Here is an 18111-nt window from a genome sequence, read left to right as displayed (position 1 = left end):
CACCACTTATAAACTTGGGAATTAAAAAGTTAAAATCATGGAATTTTTGTGAAGATTTTTATAGCCGTTTAATTTAGTGGATGTTTTCATCCACTAACAACACGAAAGGTAGAACATTTTGTACAATGCACAATGTTTAAATTTATTTTAAATGATGTAAAATAGCCTGGTAGTAAAGTAGGCGTGTAATAAGCAAGACAATGTAGACAATTGTTATCACAAAAATCCCGACGGGAAGTGGATTTATTTTTGTGCAGAACACAGGTTTAAGTTCCATATATGCGATAATCCATTGAAAATAATGGCTATATGAAAATTAAACTTAAAAAAAAACAATTAAAAAAACTTTTTTAGCATCATTGATATAAAAATTACTGTTACTGGTGTCTAATCTGTGATGTAGTGTTTAATAAATCATTTTTCACATATTTTTTAAACATAATTGTGCTAATTCATACAGAAATGATCACATTGAACCATTTTAAAATAGGAACTTGAAATAGATTTTCAAAAGTTCTTAACTAAATATGTATTGAAATATGTTCACGAAAGCTTAGCAATAATTAAAACATAATATGTATGTACACATGTACATTTATGTAGCATGTAGTCAAGACTGAGACTGAAGTATGTAAAACATTTTTTTTTTGAAATGAAATATTTACCTATGACCACATCCAATCCTTTAAGCTCCCATAATTTCTTTGATTCATTGAATGTTTCTAGTAAGTCCCCTTTCCCATATAAAATGTGTCTTTTTGTAAGGCTTCTATATTGTAACATTACCATCCTCAGATTCCGTGTTAAGCTGGTTACAGTCCACCTCCACTGTACTGTCATACTTGGGACACATGAAATCAATAGGTTTCCAATGCTGTTTTTTTCCACTCCCTCTTTGTCTGAAAGGGGCAAAGCGCAACCATTTTTTCACTACATCAGCAAACTGGTGGTGTGTTGCCTCCTTTCCTACAGGTGTTCTCTTCAAAGCACCTGTCGAGATGAGAGTAAAAAGATCACAAATTATTTATCTTACAGGTGTGGTCTTGGCTTTTTAAAAATTGTGACTTAAATGGATGATTGGTATTCAAATATAATTTAAAGATAGCTTACGAAATAAAACACCCTGCAGTCTGGTGTTTCTGAAGCTTCTTTTCTGTCCCCTGCCAACCCAGTTGAGCTCCGAGCCCAAATTATAAGAGAAAACAGCATGCATCAGACGCCGGACTGCATCATCTACTGTGGCTCCGCCCATGCGTGAAAGATGTGACACCTATGCAGAATTAAAACATGAATACTCAAAACAGATAGGAGACTAAGTGTGATTAAACAACAGGAAACACATAACAAATCTTAAATTAGGATAAATACTTCAAACATGAATTAGTGTCATGCTTTTTATTTAAAGGAACACGACTTTTTGGGACTTTTGCGTATTTACCGTCTCCCCTAGAGTTAGATACCGTATTTTTTGGTCTATAAGCCGCGTTTTTTTTTCATAACTTGGCTGGTGCTGCATCTTATAGTCAGGTGCGCTCGCCGCTTTGTAAGTCAGTATGAATTAATTTTGACATTTGTAAGGCAAGAGACAACATCACCGTCTACAGCCGCGAGAGTCCGCTATATGCTGCTTCTGTATTTATGTAATTCAATGGATTCAGGGATGTGGAATGACGAGTATGCGAACTTCACGCTAGTTGGCTTGTTCGGTTAATTTAGCCTATTCAACCTTCCCGGTAAGTTCTGTATGCTATGGTTTATCGTTTAAATAACCGATAATATTACTTTTAACGTACAGACATCTATTCAACCTGCTGTTCTGTCTACCATTGTTTAGTTGAATAACTTGCCTTTTCTGATTAAATGTCTGTTCTTCGGCCTGGATTTTGTGAAATAATTTTCTAATTAAACGCGACGTATAGTCTACTGTTACTTATATATGTTTTTTCGTCTTATAACGCATTTTTGAATGATGCGGCATATAGTCCGGAAAGTACGGTAAGTCCACACATACCTTTTTCAACTCTGTGCGTGCTGTAACCCTGTCCGAAGCACCCACCGCTAGCCTAGCTTAGCACAAAGACTGGAAGTAAACAGCTCCAGCTACCATACTGCTCCCAATAAGTGACAAAATTTTCCTATGTTGTGTTTGTATGGTCACAGCATGTACACATAACAAGGTCATATGATACACAGCCATCTTTTAACCATATACATACTTGGAACTATATTCTCAGAAGGCAAAGCACTGCTACTTGGGCGGAGTGATTAACACAACACTTACGCAAACTCTCTCCTCCTCACCACGAGGCTTCTTAGGTGCTGCGAGCAAATCACTCCACCCAAGTAGCAGCGCTTCGCCTTCTGAGAATATAGTTCCCTGTATGCTAGCTGGAACCATTTACTTCCAGTCTTTGTGCCAAGCTAGGCCAACAGTGGGTGCGTCAGACAGAGCCACGGCACACACGGAGCTGAAAAAGGCATGTATGGACCTGTCTAACTCTGGGTGATACGGCGAATAAGTCACAAAAATTAGGCGTGTTCCTTTAAGCGATTAACACTGTGGTCTGTTCCATTCTTCTGCATCTGAATGTTTATGAACTCAAGAATGCATCCTGTGTAATACCAGCACTGAGATTAACTTTACAACTTTTACAATTATATAGATATATTTTTATGAAACAGTACCATTCTCTTCTGTGCTTCAGTATGTTCCAAATGCCGTTCTGTTTCATCAAGCTGTTCCATTGTCATCATTGGTAGATCTATTTCAAGCGGCTCATCCTCCTCCTCACACACCTGTCCATTAACTCGTGCCTGCAGGTCTTTTAACACTGCCCACTGTCTCTGTTGCTCCTCCTTAATCTCAATAAGAAGGGATATGATTTGTCTATGGGCTGCCGTCTCTGTAGTTGTAAACGCAAAACGTAGTTAAAAAAAACGGTAATATAAACTCAGATGAATTCTCTGTGCACAGCTGTATCAGTATTAAGTGAAACTTAACAAGTTGAGTAAAAAATACTTATGGATTATTCAGGTATTTTAAGTAATATCCAAGGTGTTGCTATTCACCTGCCACGTTGTTCGTGACTTGTTTTGAGGTTGCTAACGTTAGTCCATTTTATACAGGTGATAGGGTGTTTGGGTTGTTTATTTTTTAATGGAAAATGAGATGTGAGAGTTGTTAGTTTCAGGGTTATTTGTGTACAAATTCCAAAGTACGTTTCAATTTCTGAATTTGCGGCTAGCGTTTCCATTTTATAAAAAAATGGCATTCCTTTTTATATACAAAAGTTAAATGTATAAATATGTGCTACTTTCTAAAGCACCTTTATAGTGTGCAGTGCATATTTAATCAGATTAAATGTATACATTTGACTGGAAAAAGTTTTCACTTTTCACTGCCTAACTTACCTGATAATGAAGATGCATCCTCATCCGTGCATTTAACAGTCACTGCTGCAGTATTAAATGACTCTGAATCCGTGTTGAAGTTAACCTCAGCTTGTCCCGGTATGTCCTCTAAGTTTTTGTCGCTTGGCAATGGTTGCATTTCCTCAGATACAGCAGAGGAGCGTCCCTCACTTTCAACTGTCCCAAATGCCATGTTTTCCCCGTGTTTGTTCACTAAACCCTCCACTCGTCGGTTTATCGCCCAGTTTGAACGACTGCTATTGTTTGGTTCCATTTATATGGCCACGGTATTTAGTTTTGTTTGGCTTCGGTTTAATAACTTAAAATGCTTATTGATAAAACGAGCAAAATATGCGAGAAAAATGCGGAAATGGTTAGCAAACGGTTCCCAGCTAGCGCAAGTACCACGTTACCGCAACGTCACAGCAACGTTGGCGGAACATTGGGAATTGTGAAAGAACTACAATTCCCACACGCTGACGACTGACTACAACGTAAACTGAACAAAGATGGTAAACCGTACAAATAATAAACGAGATGCTAACAAATTAAAGCAACGGTAAATTACGAATTTTTATTTTAAAATTTATTATGAGCCTTTAATTATTTATTAAAATAAATAAATAAACAAATGTCTCTTATAGACTTTTAGAAGCAGTTTCTCAGACAGGGCTTGCATTATTAAGGATAAGACCTATACAAACATACCTTACAAAAACAGTAAGGGTGTGCATCTTGAGACAAAACAATGGCACTGAAATATGTTAAGATATGTCAGTGCAAGATGTTTTTAAAGGGACACTCCACTTTTTTAAATTAATAAAAATTTAAAACTTGACTTTTCTGTAGTTACATCGTGTACTAAGACTGACGGAAAATTAAAAGTTGCGGTTTTCTAGGCCAATATGGCTAGGAACTATACTCTCATTCTGGCGTAAAAAGGGCAGCAAAGTCCTTGACTATTACGCCAGAATGAGAGTATAGTTCCTAGCCATATCGGCCTTGAAAATTGCAACTTTAAAATTTCCGTCGGTCTTAGTACACAATGTAACTACAGAAGAGTCAAGTTTTAAATAGGAAAAATATCAAAACTATTTGGTTATTTTTGAGTGTTATGCTAAATGGTCTAATCAGATTCTATGGATTATGCTAAGCTATGCTAAAAGTGGTAGCGCCAGACCCTGAGATCAGCTGAATGGATTCCAAAACGGTAAAAATCAAATGTTTAATTCTAGGGGAGCTGGAAAATTAGCATATTTTCAAAAAAGTGAAGTGTCCCTTTAAATTAAGGCAGCTCAAACATGCATTTTAGTCTAGGACTGGGACTAGAATAAGCCCCTTAATGTTTTTACTTTAGACTAGGCTAACCACACAAGCTGGTTATGAACTAAAACGATTTTTAAATTAAGATAATGATAAATATATGTAGGCTACTACACCCTGCCATAAACCTTTGAAACTAAATTTCAAAGTAGTCTATATTTGGCAGTATTTAGGGCCACTTTTTATTTTGTGTTTAAAATGTGGAACTCACAAACATACAATACACTGTAAAAGGTGAAAAGTTGTATGAAGTGAAATTACAAGTAGTTACACCAAAACAATTTTTTTTCAACTTAAATTGTCTCACTTTAAGTGAAAAATGTAAGTTGAAAAAAAAACCATTTGATACAACTTTTTACCTTTTACGCACGCACGCACATGCACGCACGCACACACGCACAGCAAAAGAGATTTCTAGTGATGACAACAACACTTACCTCAGCAAAGATCATTTTAATTATGCTCAAGTTGCAAATATGTACTCTGATATACAACTTAAACACCTGAACAAAATAATTTAGTACATAAAGCCGATGCCTGAACAGCAGATAAAATATCTACTTTATGCTGTCAGTGAAGAAGCCCAGCAGAGTTCCCTTAGAAAACAAAACAAAATGAAAAGAGAAAAAAAACATGCAATAATCTAAGAGGTCTATATCCGCAGCTGTATGTCCAGTGCTCAACAGTGTGTCATAGTAATAAACATAAATAATTTATTTATAATAAAATGTCCCATGCAATTTACCAAACCAAGGGTGTAAAGCCCTCAACACAACAACATTAAAAATAAATGAATGACCCAAACATTGTACAGTATCTATGAAAATAAAATCAACGGATATACAGGCGAAGACATTTTCATGTATGTATATTTATGTACAACAACACATCAACCTGTAAAAGTCACATTTTGTTTTAAATATGCCTGAATCCATGAAGAAATATCAGCAGAGAAGAAAAGGAAATATCAACTTGTCTAATAGTGGGCTAAAAGGTTGTGCATGCCCTTATTTTATTATCATGTATTATTATTATTATTATTTGTGCATACTAATGAACAGCAGCACTTTAATTTCCAAAAGTGACCTTAACCAAACAGCCTTAGTACCTAAAAATAATTGAATTATTACTTTTTGTCATTAATATACGGCTGGTATTGCTACCATAAACACAGGCATTTATGTTTCAGAATTTCCCTTAATCTGCAGACAGCAGTCATTTTTCCAAAGTAACAGTAATGGAAAGGATGGAACAAAGAGTACACAAACGTACCTAAATATTTACTCTATGTGACTCAAAGAATTTGATGTATCATTAACAAGAAAAAAAATCTAAACAGTAATTCATTAATCTACACATTATTGCATTTCTTTTATTTATATGTATTTCAACGAAAAACACACTTTCAATAAAACCCTGCCTTCCTGACATTGTTCGTATAATACCCTGCTTTACGAATAAAATTATTAACAATCCTCAGCATCCAATCAAAGCACGTACACTCTACTTGGATTACAGCTAGCTTATTTGTACCGGGAACAACAGATTGCTTAAACCTTAGACCTGCCGTTGCATTTTTTGGGGAAAGAAACTACGCCCCAGCATCTATCATGAGCTCCGTTTTTTCCCAAGTGATTCCATTTACAAAATGAAACATTCACATCTGCTAAAATAATCTCATTTTCATCAGTAATAAAGAATTTCCTATACACAGTGGCTTTGTTTTTAAACATGCTTGGTACTGACAGTAAGCTGACAAACTGATTATTAGTTTTATGAGCTAAAGAATAAATATGTTGAAGCACACCTTACAGAAAACATTACAAAATACAAAGTTGCTTTGTGCTAAAAATACTTTGCCGCAATACTCTTCCAGATATGCATCTATTTCACCTAAATTGTATTCTTAAACCAACAGAACAACCACTTTCACCCAGTGCATTAAACACAAATTTCCTGCAATGTGCCGACTAGGAAACCTGCATGAACTTGAACAGTCCATAAAATCGCTACTTTGTCAGCACACTAAAAACCTCTACAAGGAGAGAAAACAGATCGAAACTTGAAAGTCTACAGATATTGTGCTGCAGTTAAAAGCTTAAAGCTGTGATTCATTAATATCCCCACAACCATACAACCTCTATTTAACTTGGCCTTTGAAATAAAGGCTAAGAATTGAGCCCCTGTGACTTACAAATGTCCACGCAAGTTTCCAAAAAAATCCATCTTGTTACTGCATCCTTGGAAATAATTTTCGATCTCTGTTCTGCTGAGAATATTTATTGAAAAATTCCCTAATAAACTCTAAAAGTGTGCATGCTAACAGAAAACGACCTATTATACAGCAATTTGTAGTTTCTTTTGATTTACATAGGTAAGAATGTACATCCTTAAAACATCAGAATGACACAGATGTTAGCTTCATTTCACCAGGACATGTTGTGCCTGCTAATCAGCTGCTTAGGTTTGTGGCTCACTTAGTCCATTTATAAATGTCAAAACGGTTAAGTATAAAATATATAGGTATATATATTCCTTACTTGCCTGCCAAAATGTTCAAAAAATTACCTCGAACAATAACCTTCTCATGTCATGTCACGCGTATATCAAATAGTAGAAACCGTTTTATGTATTGAGTCCAAGGTGCATCTAAAAGGGTGCATAATATTCAGAGATGGAGAAGAAATTCAGTAGAAAAGTCTCCGAAAGACTAAACAGCGTCTGTTCTTTGGGACAGCTGTGGGTTGGTTTTGTTTCAGTATGTCATAGGAAAGTAATGTGCATAAATAATCTTCAATAAATTAATAAATAAACATTTCTCTGTTTAAGTATATACAGAGCGTTATAAACATAAACACATCTATAGAATCCCCTTAAATCACACAAGAATATCTTCTCAACAAACGTAAATGTTGTAGCGTTTGAAAATGTTTTTTCCACACAGGTGCAAACAAATGCCCGTCTCCCTAAAAGTGTTGCAAAAGTGACTGAAATTTGATCTGATATGATCTATCTTCTGCTTTATTTTCTTCTCTGTAAAGTAAACATAGTCTCTCTTTCTGGACAGATGTGGATACACCGATGAGCTCAGATCTTTCAGATCAATCTGTGATATGACAGTCCAAAGTCGTAACTTGGGTAATGCCCAAATTAACAAGAGGACTCACCATTTCAGCACCATTCTCACTATAGGTCACCAGTACCTTTCAACAACATAATTTCTTAACGAATCCTCATAAATCTATAATTTTTACAGATAATCAGTAAAAGTCCAGCCTCTTCTTTTCTCTATTAGCAGCTAATGAAACAAACGTCATCATAAAATACATTTACATCATATTCTTTAAATATGTAATATGCAAAATATTTAAAGAAAAAAGTATTCACATCAATCCAGGCAGTAGTCATCTTTAACCATAATATGCATTTCCCATTAGAAGAGTCTATATATCGGTCAACAAGACCATTTTTCACAACACAACTGCTCTTTTCTCCTCTCTGCCTTATAATACCACAGTCCCAAGGACTCCGTCAATATTGTACCCACGGAAAGGGAAAAGAATAACTAGATCAATAAATAAATACGCCTTCGGGACTGGAGCCGGTCTGCCTCTGATCGAGAACTTGTGCCATTGTCCTCGCAAGGTCAAAGAAGGAGAGCTGAGAAAAGCAATTATCTCATTCCTCACGGCAGGTGGGTAAATTGACAAAGGTGAATATGTTGAACTCGATGAGGATGGAAAAACACAGGAAGACGGCGTACATCAGTAAACAAAAGAAACCCAGCCGTTTGTCCAGTTTCCACTTATTCAGATGTACGCAGAGGACCGTGAGAGGGAAAAAATGGGTCAATAAATGACTTTAAACAGAAATAGCACACGTTCAAAAGATTTTCGCTTTAGACATACCGTGAGAAACACAGATGCCAGCAGCAGCCCAACCGAGAAAATGAGGCCTTTACTGTTCAGGTGAATCTGGGCAGAAAAGCGATTTTAAATGTCAGAACTTATGCAAATAGAGATTCTTGGCAAATTGTTTTAAACAAAGACTGTTTATATTACTAAGACAGGAAAACCTTTTCCTATGCTCAAAACACTTAACATGTGGGATCAATTTGGGTCAGAGGTAGACAAACATGCACACAAAGCTTTGACTAATCAACATTTCCACTTTCCATGCTTCCTCTATCACAAAAAGCTGCATATAATATAAAATCTGAACTTTAAACTTCTTAGCTAATCATGAATACAAGAAAGTATACACTGCCAATGAAATCACCCTATCTAGTGAACAAAAATCTTTTTTTTTTTTGATACAACATAAGTATTGCAGCTGGCAGGTTTTGAGTTAAATTGCAATGACAACATATGAAGACATGTTTTCTTGTAAATTATTATTTTTAACAGATATTTTGCTTTAATGGCACTGTAAATGCTATTAGCGACTTATTATTTTCATTTGCATTCAACAAATTTGACTGTATTTAACCCTTTAAGTACATGCAAGCTTTTTTGGCAAAACCCCTGAATTATTAAAAAAATCCACTTCTTTTGACAAGATAGTAAACTGTTGCAAAATCACCAAAGATGCAGCTACAAACATTGCAAATTATGAAAGTCATAATTCAAAATGTAAAAATAAAGAAAATGAACCATACACAAGGGGGCGCTATGATGCATTTGTCTGCCATGTTAGGGTTCTATTCAGGTCCATGGATGCAATCCATGGTTGTTTCACATTTAATTTCCATGCACTTTGTTATGGAGCGAGATATGCGTCTTTATTACATGCGATAAATTAAATGATCTGAGAGAAATAAAACTATTTGAAAGAAAAAGTTATCACACTGATAGCAAAGAAGCATTTCATGAGAAAAAAAAAGAATATTTGAGAGAAAAAGTTTTCATACCAATAGCAAAAAATAATAATATTTGAGACTAAAAAAAGTTTTGAGAGAAAGTATTTTCTCATGATAGAACATAAAAAGTATAAATTTGAAATTTTTAAAATTATTTTTGAGAAAAAAAAATCTCTCAAGTATATGTTTTTTGCTATTAGTGTGAAAACATTTTCTCTAAAAAAAAAAAGTGTTTCTATCAAAACGCTTTTCTTTGCTCTCGATGCAATTTCTTGCTCTCGTGTCAGGATTTTGCTTTCTCTGTGAAAATTGTGTCATGGGCGGGGCCACGTTCCTATTGGCCAGTCGGGAAAGCATCGTCTTGTCTTGGGAATCGAACTGAATCATTACACCGTTGTTCGGTTCACCTAGATAGATGGCGTCTCTGCTTTTAGTTGAGCACGGACTCTAATGTTTGAGTAAGATGATGACACACAACTCGATGGATAGCTGGCTGAGCAAGTTCACAGCACTGAAGATTAAACATTAAAAAATGAAATGGTACTCTTATTCATGAATGAATGTGTATTGTATTATTGGCTTGCTAATCGCTAATTAGGCATCATGCTAGGTAAACTTGCAAATGCCAAATGGATGTTTTGAGTCACTCCTTATTTAGTGAGTAGTGATCTAGTTTCTACCTTTGCACTTGCTAGCCTCAAAGCACCTGAAGAGTAGCTGCTTGTTCATCATATACTACCTCCTGTATAACTTTTAACCAACGTTAGTGTGCATGGAGGAAGTACAGAAAAATAAGGGACGCCTAGCTGACGCAGCGCGGGGGGCCACACACGTCGGGGCTACGCCGGTGACCACAGTCCCGATGTACGTGCCATTGGTGGTATATCATAACTTAAATGTGTTTTTTGTTTTCATAAAAATATTAACATTAATACCATTATAATAAGATAGCTGCTATTGAAATCAGTGTGAACAGATGCACTCAGTCTCTCAACATCAATACACAGCTATGACAATAATAAATAGGGCAACAAAGTAATAATAATAATAATAATAATTTGTTACACTTATTTAGCGCTTTTCTGCAACACTCAAAGCGCTTTACATATAAAAGGGGGAATCTCCTCAACCACCACCACAAAAAATAAGCTTTGGAGGATTTGAACCATATTTAACTTATTAAATTAACAGATCCATATGTAGTGGTACAAGGTGATTGACATGTAGTGGCACAAGGTGTTTGACAGCTGTGTTCACCTATCGGATCATCAAATATCAATATCAATAATGTGTTATGTTTGTAACAACACTGGGTGTGATAATTGTAACACATTGTTTTATGTTAAACTATTCAACACATTATGTGTTATTTCGTATTGATTTTGAGTTCATGTAAATAAAACACTAGATGTGTTGTCCGATGTCTCAATTTAACACATTCGTTTTAAGAGTGTATGTAAAACAAATCGCGTCCCGTATTGATTTGATACGCGTCATTTTGCCTGTAAATACGGGACGATTTCGTGTTTCACGGGACGGGTGGCATTGCCACCTTCCATGCACACTAACGTTGGTTGAAAGTTAAACAGGAGGTTGCATATGATGAACAAGCAGTTACTCTTCAGGTGCTTTGAGGCTAGCAAGTGCAAAGGTAGAAACTAGATCACTACTCACTAAATAAGGAGTGACTCAAAACATCCATTTGGCATTTGCAAGTTTACCTAGCATGATGGCCAACCAGCGATCAGCAAGCCAACAATACAACACACATTCATTCATGAGTGGGAGTACCATTTCATTTTTTAATGTTTGGTCTTCGGTGCTGTGAACTTGCTCAGCCAGCTATCCATCGAGTTGTGTGTCATCATCTTACTCAAACACCAGAGTCCGCGCTCAACCAAAAGCAGAGACAGCATCCATCCAGGTGAACCGAACAACGGTGCAATGACCCAGCTCGACTCCCAAGACCGGAGAGACGATGCCCTCCCGACCGGCCAACAGGAACGCGGCCACGCCCATGACACAACCCTCACAGAGAAAGCAAAATCCCGACACGAGAGCAAGAAACCGCATCGAGAGCAAAGAAAAGCGCCTTGATAGAAACACCCCTTCTCTAGAGAAAATGTCTTCACACCAACAGCAAAAAACATACACCTGAGAGATTTTTTTTTTCTCAAAAATAATTTTAAAAATTTCAAATTTATACTTTTTATGTTCTATCATGAGAAAATACTTTCTCTCAAAACTTTTTTTAGTCTCAAATATTATTATTTTTTGCAATTGGTATGAAAACTTTTTCTCTCAAATATTCTTTTTTTTCTCATGAAATGCTTCTTTGCTATCAGTGTAATAACTTTTTCTTTCAAATAGTTTTATTTCTCTCAGATCATTTAATTTATCGCATGTAATAAAGACGCATATCTCGCTCCATACTTTGTGGGCTTTGCTAAAAAAATTGACGTGGCATTTAACAGATTCTGCCAACAAATCAGTATTTTTGAATGGCGCAAGGAAGGGATTAAGCATCTTTAAAGCGAAAGTATTTGGTGAACATATAATACGTGCTGAGAGCATTCTGTCAATATCATCAATATCATTATCTCATTTTTGACACAGGTGGCGTTTAGCGGCTTTGCATCTGAGCCCTTCATATATCAAACTCATGTAACACTTTATTATGGCATCCTTGTTACACATGTTACATGTTTATTACCATAGTAATCACATTAAATTTTGCATAATTACATGCAATTAACCCTATGCCAAACCTTAAAGGAGCCATGACACAAGACTTTTTTAAGATGTCAGATACATCTTTGGTGTCCCTAGAGCACATATGTGAATTTTTAGCTCAAAATACCATATAGATAATTTATTTTAACATGTTAAAATTGACACTTTGTTGGTGTGTGCAAAAATGTGCCTTTTGGGTGTGTCCTTTAAAATGCAAATGAGCTGATGAAGTGCAAACACTGATCACAATGATGGTGGTTTGCTGCAATTGAAACTCAATTGTGCTGTGAATTATTTTTTTCTCTATTTTTCTCTGCACTAAATGGCAGTGCTGTTATTGGATAGTGCATATTAAAGGGGTGGTATTATTCTAATAAGATTTCCTTATGACATCATAAAGAGGGCCACATTTCAACGACCTATTTTTTGTATGTGCTTGTAGAAAATGTAGAGAACTAAGTTACTGGGTTGATCTTTTTTCACTTTTTAGGTTGATAGAAGCACTGGGGACCTAATTATAGTACTTAAACATGGAAAAAGTCTCATTTTCATGTCATGGCCCCTTTAAAGGGATAGTTCAACCAAAAATGATATATTGAAGTGAATGGGGCTCATGAATGGTTTGTTTAAAAACATTCTTAAAATATCTTCCGTCATGTTCATCAGAACAAAGAAATTTATACATATGACAGAATTTTCATTTTTGAGTGAACTATCCCTTTAATCCCCAACCCCTACCCCATAGTAATTACAAGTTGTTAAAGGGATAGTTCACCTTAAAATAAAAATTCAGTCATCATTTACTCATCCTCATGGTTTTTTAAATCTGTATGAATTTCTTTTTTTTCTGATGAACACAAAAGGAGATATTTTGAGAAATGATGGTAAATACACAGCAGATAGTGACCACTGACTTTAATTTAATGGGTACCGTCAACTGTGTTCTTACCATCGTTTATCAAAATATTTTCTTCATCATTTATCACAATACTTCCAAAATATTTTTTCCTACTATCCCTTTAATCATTATTACTCAGTACTTAAATTTATGATTACACTGTAACAGTGACACTGTAAAATAACATGTAACCCAAGCTAAAAATAAAGAAAGAAAGATAACTAAATAAACATAATAAATTATTTGTTATGTCACTGTTTATTAAGCATCTACAAAGTTTTTCATTAAACATGAAGGAGAAATGATCAACTTACTGTGGAGCCATAGCTAATGGCTAAAGTCTGGATGGTCCATGGCAGACCAAGACCAATCAGGATATCAAACACATTACTGCCAATAGAGTTTGACACTGCCATGTCACCCATCCCTGAAAAATATTGAGACATTACAAGTTGGATTGATTTGACAGAACAACCATGATATGTTTCATTTTATTGTGCGGTACCACCAAACCCAAGCCTTGAAAATAATCCTGTGTAGAAACTTTGCTCCTACCTTGCCGTGCCACAATAAGACTGGCCAAACAGTCAGGAACGCTGGTGCCTGCAGCCAAAAAAGTGATCCCCATTATGACATCAGGGATGCCCATAGTGTAACCAATCACTGTGACCTGTGGCGAGAGTGTCAAGCATTTTTAGAAAATCATTGAAAAACATGAAACTGAGAATCATAGATAAGTGTTGGTTTGGATCATCTTACCATCCACACCATGATGTAGGACAAGAAAGCGATCCAGAGGGTGGACGCGATGAACGTGACCATGTACCAGCGCTCCCAGCGGGGCGAGGCACAGTTGGGAACGGTGAAGAACAGCAGCAGACACAGTGGCCAGGCCAGCAGCCACTTTAGCTTATTACAACATCCACCTGCACAACATTGAACATTTACAAACCTATATGACCTTAATTCTTATAATGCTATGACTGTATGCTTTGCATTTTGGCTCAATTTGCAGAATGCTATGAGTATATTCTTATAATTTCAACTTTATTCTCAAAAAAATTTGTCAATGTTCGGTTTACTTTTTCTAGTTTAGTCTGTGTTCCACAAAAAAGTCAAACAGTGTTAATTTTCTGTTTTGGTTGAACTCACACTTTAAATGAAAGACATTTTATAAATTCACTTACAATATGTCTTTCAACAACTTGTGCAATTATCTTTAAAACATTCTGAGAGGACTTGTTCATCATGCCATATTAATTGATTAATCATCAATAAAAAATGTACCGGGGCAGCGGAATGGTACAAAGGGTCCCTCGTTCTCATCTTCCTCCTCTTCGTCCTCATCATTCTCATTGTTCTCATTGTCCTCATTTTCATTTTCGGTGTCAGTGCCGGCTTCAGCTCCTCCCCTTTCGTTGTCATGGTGAACTCCCTTTCGTCCGTTCAGGCCCCGGTCCGTTCCTGCTAGTCCATTCTCCACCCCACGTTTTCCTGGGATCTTCACCGTGACATCTGAATCCCCGTTACTAAAGCGACTGTTTATCAGACGCTGCCTCTGCAGTCACAAACACAACTCGCAATAAATAAACAGAACAGTTCATTGTGCACACTTGCATTGCATCTTAAATCTTTTACAAATGTGTCTGTATTACTGACCTCTGTGATGAGCATTCGAGAGGCCATTGTAAGACGCGTGCGAGGAGAGAAGTGGCTGGTGATCATGATTCTCATTCCGGCCTCAGAGAAGGTCAGCTGGTGAGGGTATGCGGAGAGGAGTTCGTCCACCATTAGCACTGATGGTTTCCTGTGGAAATTAGCTAAGAATGACAAAAAACAACATCAATGTTGCATTTTATATATAAACTTTAAAAAATGGTATTAAATTGCATGCATTTGTATATGCTGCACATTTGTATATTATTGCATTTGCTGGTTTCTTTGTTTAACCTGACTGCCGAGGTGCAATAGCCTTTGTGTGGCCTGTGCTATTTACACTTGGTGCAAATAGTCACATCGTGACATTTACCTTTCTTAAGCAGCACAACAGTGGCGTCACAGCCATCATCAATGTCTGTGTTACTTGCAGTGCCGTTACCAAGATTTCCAGAATTCTTTTTCCGCCGTTCAATGTAATGCACCACCCGTGAGTTAAATCTGATAACACACACACACAAATAATAAAATGAGCAAAGGCTTTACTGACTTTGAAGTAAAATACATGAAAGCTTTAAAATGATAAAGAAACTTACTTCATAAGTATAATGTAAACTAGGTACATCAATACCAGGATGAGTGATTCCCACCTGAGAAAAATAAAACAACGTTACATAAGTGACTAAGGGGCGGTTTCTCGTACAGGGATTAGCTTAAGCCAGGATAGGTCTTAGTTTAATTAGAAAAATATAAGTAGTTTTAACAAACATGTCTTACTAAAAACATTACTTGTGTGCATTTTGAGGCAAAACAAAGAGTACTGATGTATTTGGACAGCTCTTTAATTTTTTTTTTGTCTAGGACTAGTCTAATCGCTGTCCGGGAACCGCCCCATATATAAACAGAATGTAAAAAGAAAAGGGTATTGTGGGGTAACAGCCACTTTTTAAACTTACCATGTCACCTTCTCGTCATAGATGAACTGAAAAGAAAACAGAACAAAACTTAAGTTAACTAGACAAACATTTCTTAACTTTTAAAGCTACACTTTCTCCAACTCACCACCAGAGGGCACTAAAGGCTAAAGGACTGTACTAAAGGCCTTTCAGATTTCTATTTAGATAGATCCTAATGTTTTCATGATGCTTTACTTTCAGTCAAAATAGACCACCTTAAACCCATTTTGTACTTATTTGAGTGAAAAGTGAGAAATGATTTGCAAAAGATGATTTTCAAAGTTGCATAGTAGTTGGTATGTCCCTGTTTTTCCAAAGTTAACATAGATGATGTCACAAATTTGTCTCATTTTAGTCATGACCTTTCATTTAAGTTTCTTAAACCTTAAAGGGCACCTATTTCATTGCTAAAAAACTTTATTTTGTGTATTTGGTATAATACAATGTGTTTACATGGTTTATGGTTAAAAAAACACATTATTTTCCACATACCACACATTTTTGTAGCTCCAGATTTCACTTTCTTCCTGAAACGCACGGATTTGAAAAGCTCTGTGTCCCTGATTGGCCAGCTAATCTGAATGTTGTAATTGGTCTGAATACCTCTGACGTAAGGCAGAAATGTGACGCTCTTTACCATGTTTGAAAGATTCGGTCACAATGCAATGCTAACAGTAGTCCAAGAAAAGAGATTTACGTTGGAGACGATAACTCACGTCATCGTTTACTATGGGGTATGTACCTTTTGCATATCGTTAACATGTACTAATACACACTTACACACAAAAGGAAATTTAAAAACGTGAATCGGACAATAGGTGCTCTTTAAAAATAAAACAAATAAAAAAAATTGAGTTGTAGAATGAAATGAGAATTTTCACTCTGTTCTCTGACTCTAGATCTTAATGTAAAGATATAAAATATACAATATATGTTATGTGAAACAGCATACCAAAGAGGTACTATATAATTTTAGCATTTATTATGATTATATTTTAAATATTTCAAATAATAGAATAATAATGGAACAATAATACAATAACCTAGCATATTCTGTAAAGAGTATGCAACCGCATGCTCTCATCTGTAACTGTTGCAGAAAAAGTAACAATCATCTACGTAATTGGGAGAGATGATCACCCCAACATTCATACATATTTATACCTGGCTTTCAATAACTAAGCTTGTTTAATGTTGCAAATCAGATGCTGTCACATGACCATTTGTCTGTAAATCTGATTTTTTATAATGTACTTTAAGCAAAATCTCTATTATTGAGTGTCCTGTTTACTCTATGTACTGTATTACTCTATGTTTGTTGTGGCCTGTGCTGTAGGCCATGAATCTCATGGGAGAGCCACTTGCTTCTCCTCTCCTGCTGCACAAGGAGACCCATACGTTTCATGGGAGCAAGCAAAGCCACTTAAAGTTGTACTCACCACGATCAGAGTGGCCACTGATAGAGTGTAGTATGTCGAGTCTCTCATTAATGTCCAACATGAGAGCTGTACTGCCTGCATCAACGAGAGAGCAAGAGAGAGAAATAAAACACAGATAAACAATGTAGAAAATTGTGAAGAGTGTGTGAAGAGGAGTGAGACCAGTGTCAAAGCATTCAAATACTTAAGATGTTTTATTTACACCTTCCTTTTTTGATAAACTATATGTTTTGTGGTGACTAAAGTCATAGGCTTAAAGGAACACGCCACATTTTGGGAATTTAGCTTATTCACCGTATCCCCCAGAGCCAGACAAGTCCACACATACCCTTCCCATCTCTATGCATGCTGCAACTCGGCCCGACGCAGCCCCCGCCAGCCCAGCTCAGCACAAAGACTGGAAGTGAATGGCTCCAGCCAGCAAACTGCTCCCAATAAGTGACAAAATAACGCAAAGATTTTCCTATTTATGTGTTGTGGTTTGTATAGTAACACCGTGTACAAATAACAAGGTGATATGAGACACAGCGATCTTTTAACAGTATACATACTGGGAACTATATTCTCAGAAGGCGAAGCACTGATACTTGGGCGGAGTGATTTGCACAACTCTGACCAAACTCTCTGCTCCTCACCAGGGGGCTTCTTGGGCACTGCGAGCAAATCACTTTGCCCAGGTAGCAGTGCTTCGTCTTCTGAGAATATAGTTCCCAGTATGTATACGGTTAAAAGATGTCCGTCTCATATGACCTTGTTATTTGTACACGGTGTGACTATACAAACCACAACACATAAAAAGGAAAATCTTTGCGTTATTTTGTCACTTATTGGGAGCAG

General features: G+C 36.3%; 2 protein-coding genes across 3 annotated transcripts in view; both read right to left on the bottom strand.

Moving 5' to 3' along the window:
* Nucleotides 1-210: 210 nt before the first annotated feature.
* Nucleotides 211-3880, bottom strand: LOC129416698 (uncharacterized). 2 transcript variants are annotated; one of them, XM_055171060.2, is made up of 5 exons: nt 3412-3880; nt 3070-3102; nt 2686-2903; nt 1111-1270; nt 211-990 (listed from the first exon to the last, which is right to left on the bottom strand). In XM_055171060.2, the coding sequence occupies exons 1-5, from the start codon at nt 3683-3685 to the stop codon at nt 770-772; spliced, it is 906 nt and encodes a 301-aa protein (XP_055027035.2). In that variant the 5' UTR covers nt 3686-3880; the 3' UTR covers nt 211-769. The 2 variants fall into 2 exon arrangements, with proteins under 2 accessions (XP_055027035.2, XP_055027036.2); XM_055171061.2 differs by lacking the exon at nt 3070-3102 and having other exon boundaries at nt 3412-3873.
* A 1287-nt stretch (nt 3881-5167) lies between these two features.
* slc24a3 (solute carrier family 24 member 3) overlaps nt 5168-18111 on the bottom strand; it is a 116047-nt gene continuing 103103 nt past the window's right edge. Inside the window, exons 7-17 of the mRNA XM_073873280.1 lie at nt 17275-17349; nt 15836-15861; nt 15476-15529; nt 15253-15380; nt 14883-15043; nt 14511-14781; nt 13983-14149; nt 13779-13893; nt 13538-13650; nt 8650-8708; nt 5168-8569 (exon numbers count right to left, since the gene is read on the bottom strand). Of these exons, the coding sequence (XP_073729381.1) occupies nt 8413-8569; nt 8650-8708; nt 13538-13650; nt 13779-13893; nt 13983-14149; nt 14511-14781; nt 14883-15043; nt 15253-15380; nt 15476-15529; nt 15836-15861; nt 17275-17349 (1326 nt within the window). The 3' untranslated portion in view covers nt 5168-8412. The remainder of the gene's footprint in view (nt 8570-8649; nt 8709-13537; nt 13651-13778; nt 13894-13982; nt 14150-14510; nt 14782-14882; nt 15044-15252; nt 15381-15475; nt 15530-15835; nt 15862-17274; nt 17350-18111) is intronic.

Source organism: Misgurnus anguillicaudatus, chromosome 11, assembly GCF_027580225.2.
Source record: "Misgurnus anguillicaudatus chromosome 11, ASM2758022v2, whole genome shotgun sequence".
Taxonomy (NCBI): domain Eukaryota; kingdom Metazoa; phylum Chordata; class Actinopteri; order Cypriniformes; family Cobitidae; genus Misgurnus; species Misgurnus anguillicaudatus.
This window is presented reverse-complemented; position numbering and strand designations above follow the sequence as displayed.

Excerpts from the sequence above, each read along its gene's own strand:
- LOC129416698 (XM_055171060.2), bottom strand. The coding sequence starts at position 3,685 with ATGGAACCAAACAATAGCAGTCGTTCAAACTGGGCGATAAACCGACGA. Across the intron at positions 3,103-3,411 it reads GGATGCATCTTCATTATCAG|CAACCTCAAAACAAGTCACG; the intron begins GTAAGTTAGGCA and ends GACTAACGTTAG. Across the intron at positions 991-1,110 it reads ACTGCAGGGTGTTTTATTTC|GTGCTTTGAAGAGAACACCT; the intron begins GTAAGCTATCTT and ends TCATCTCGACAG.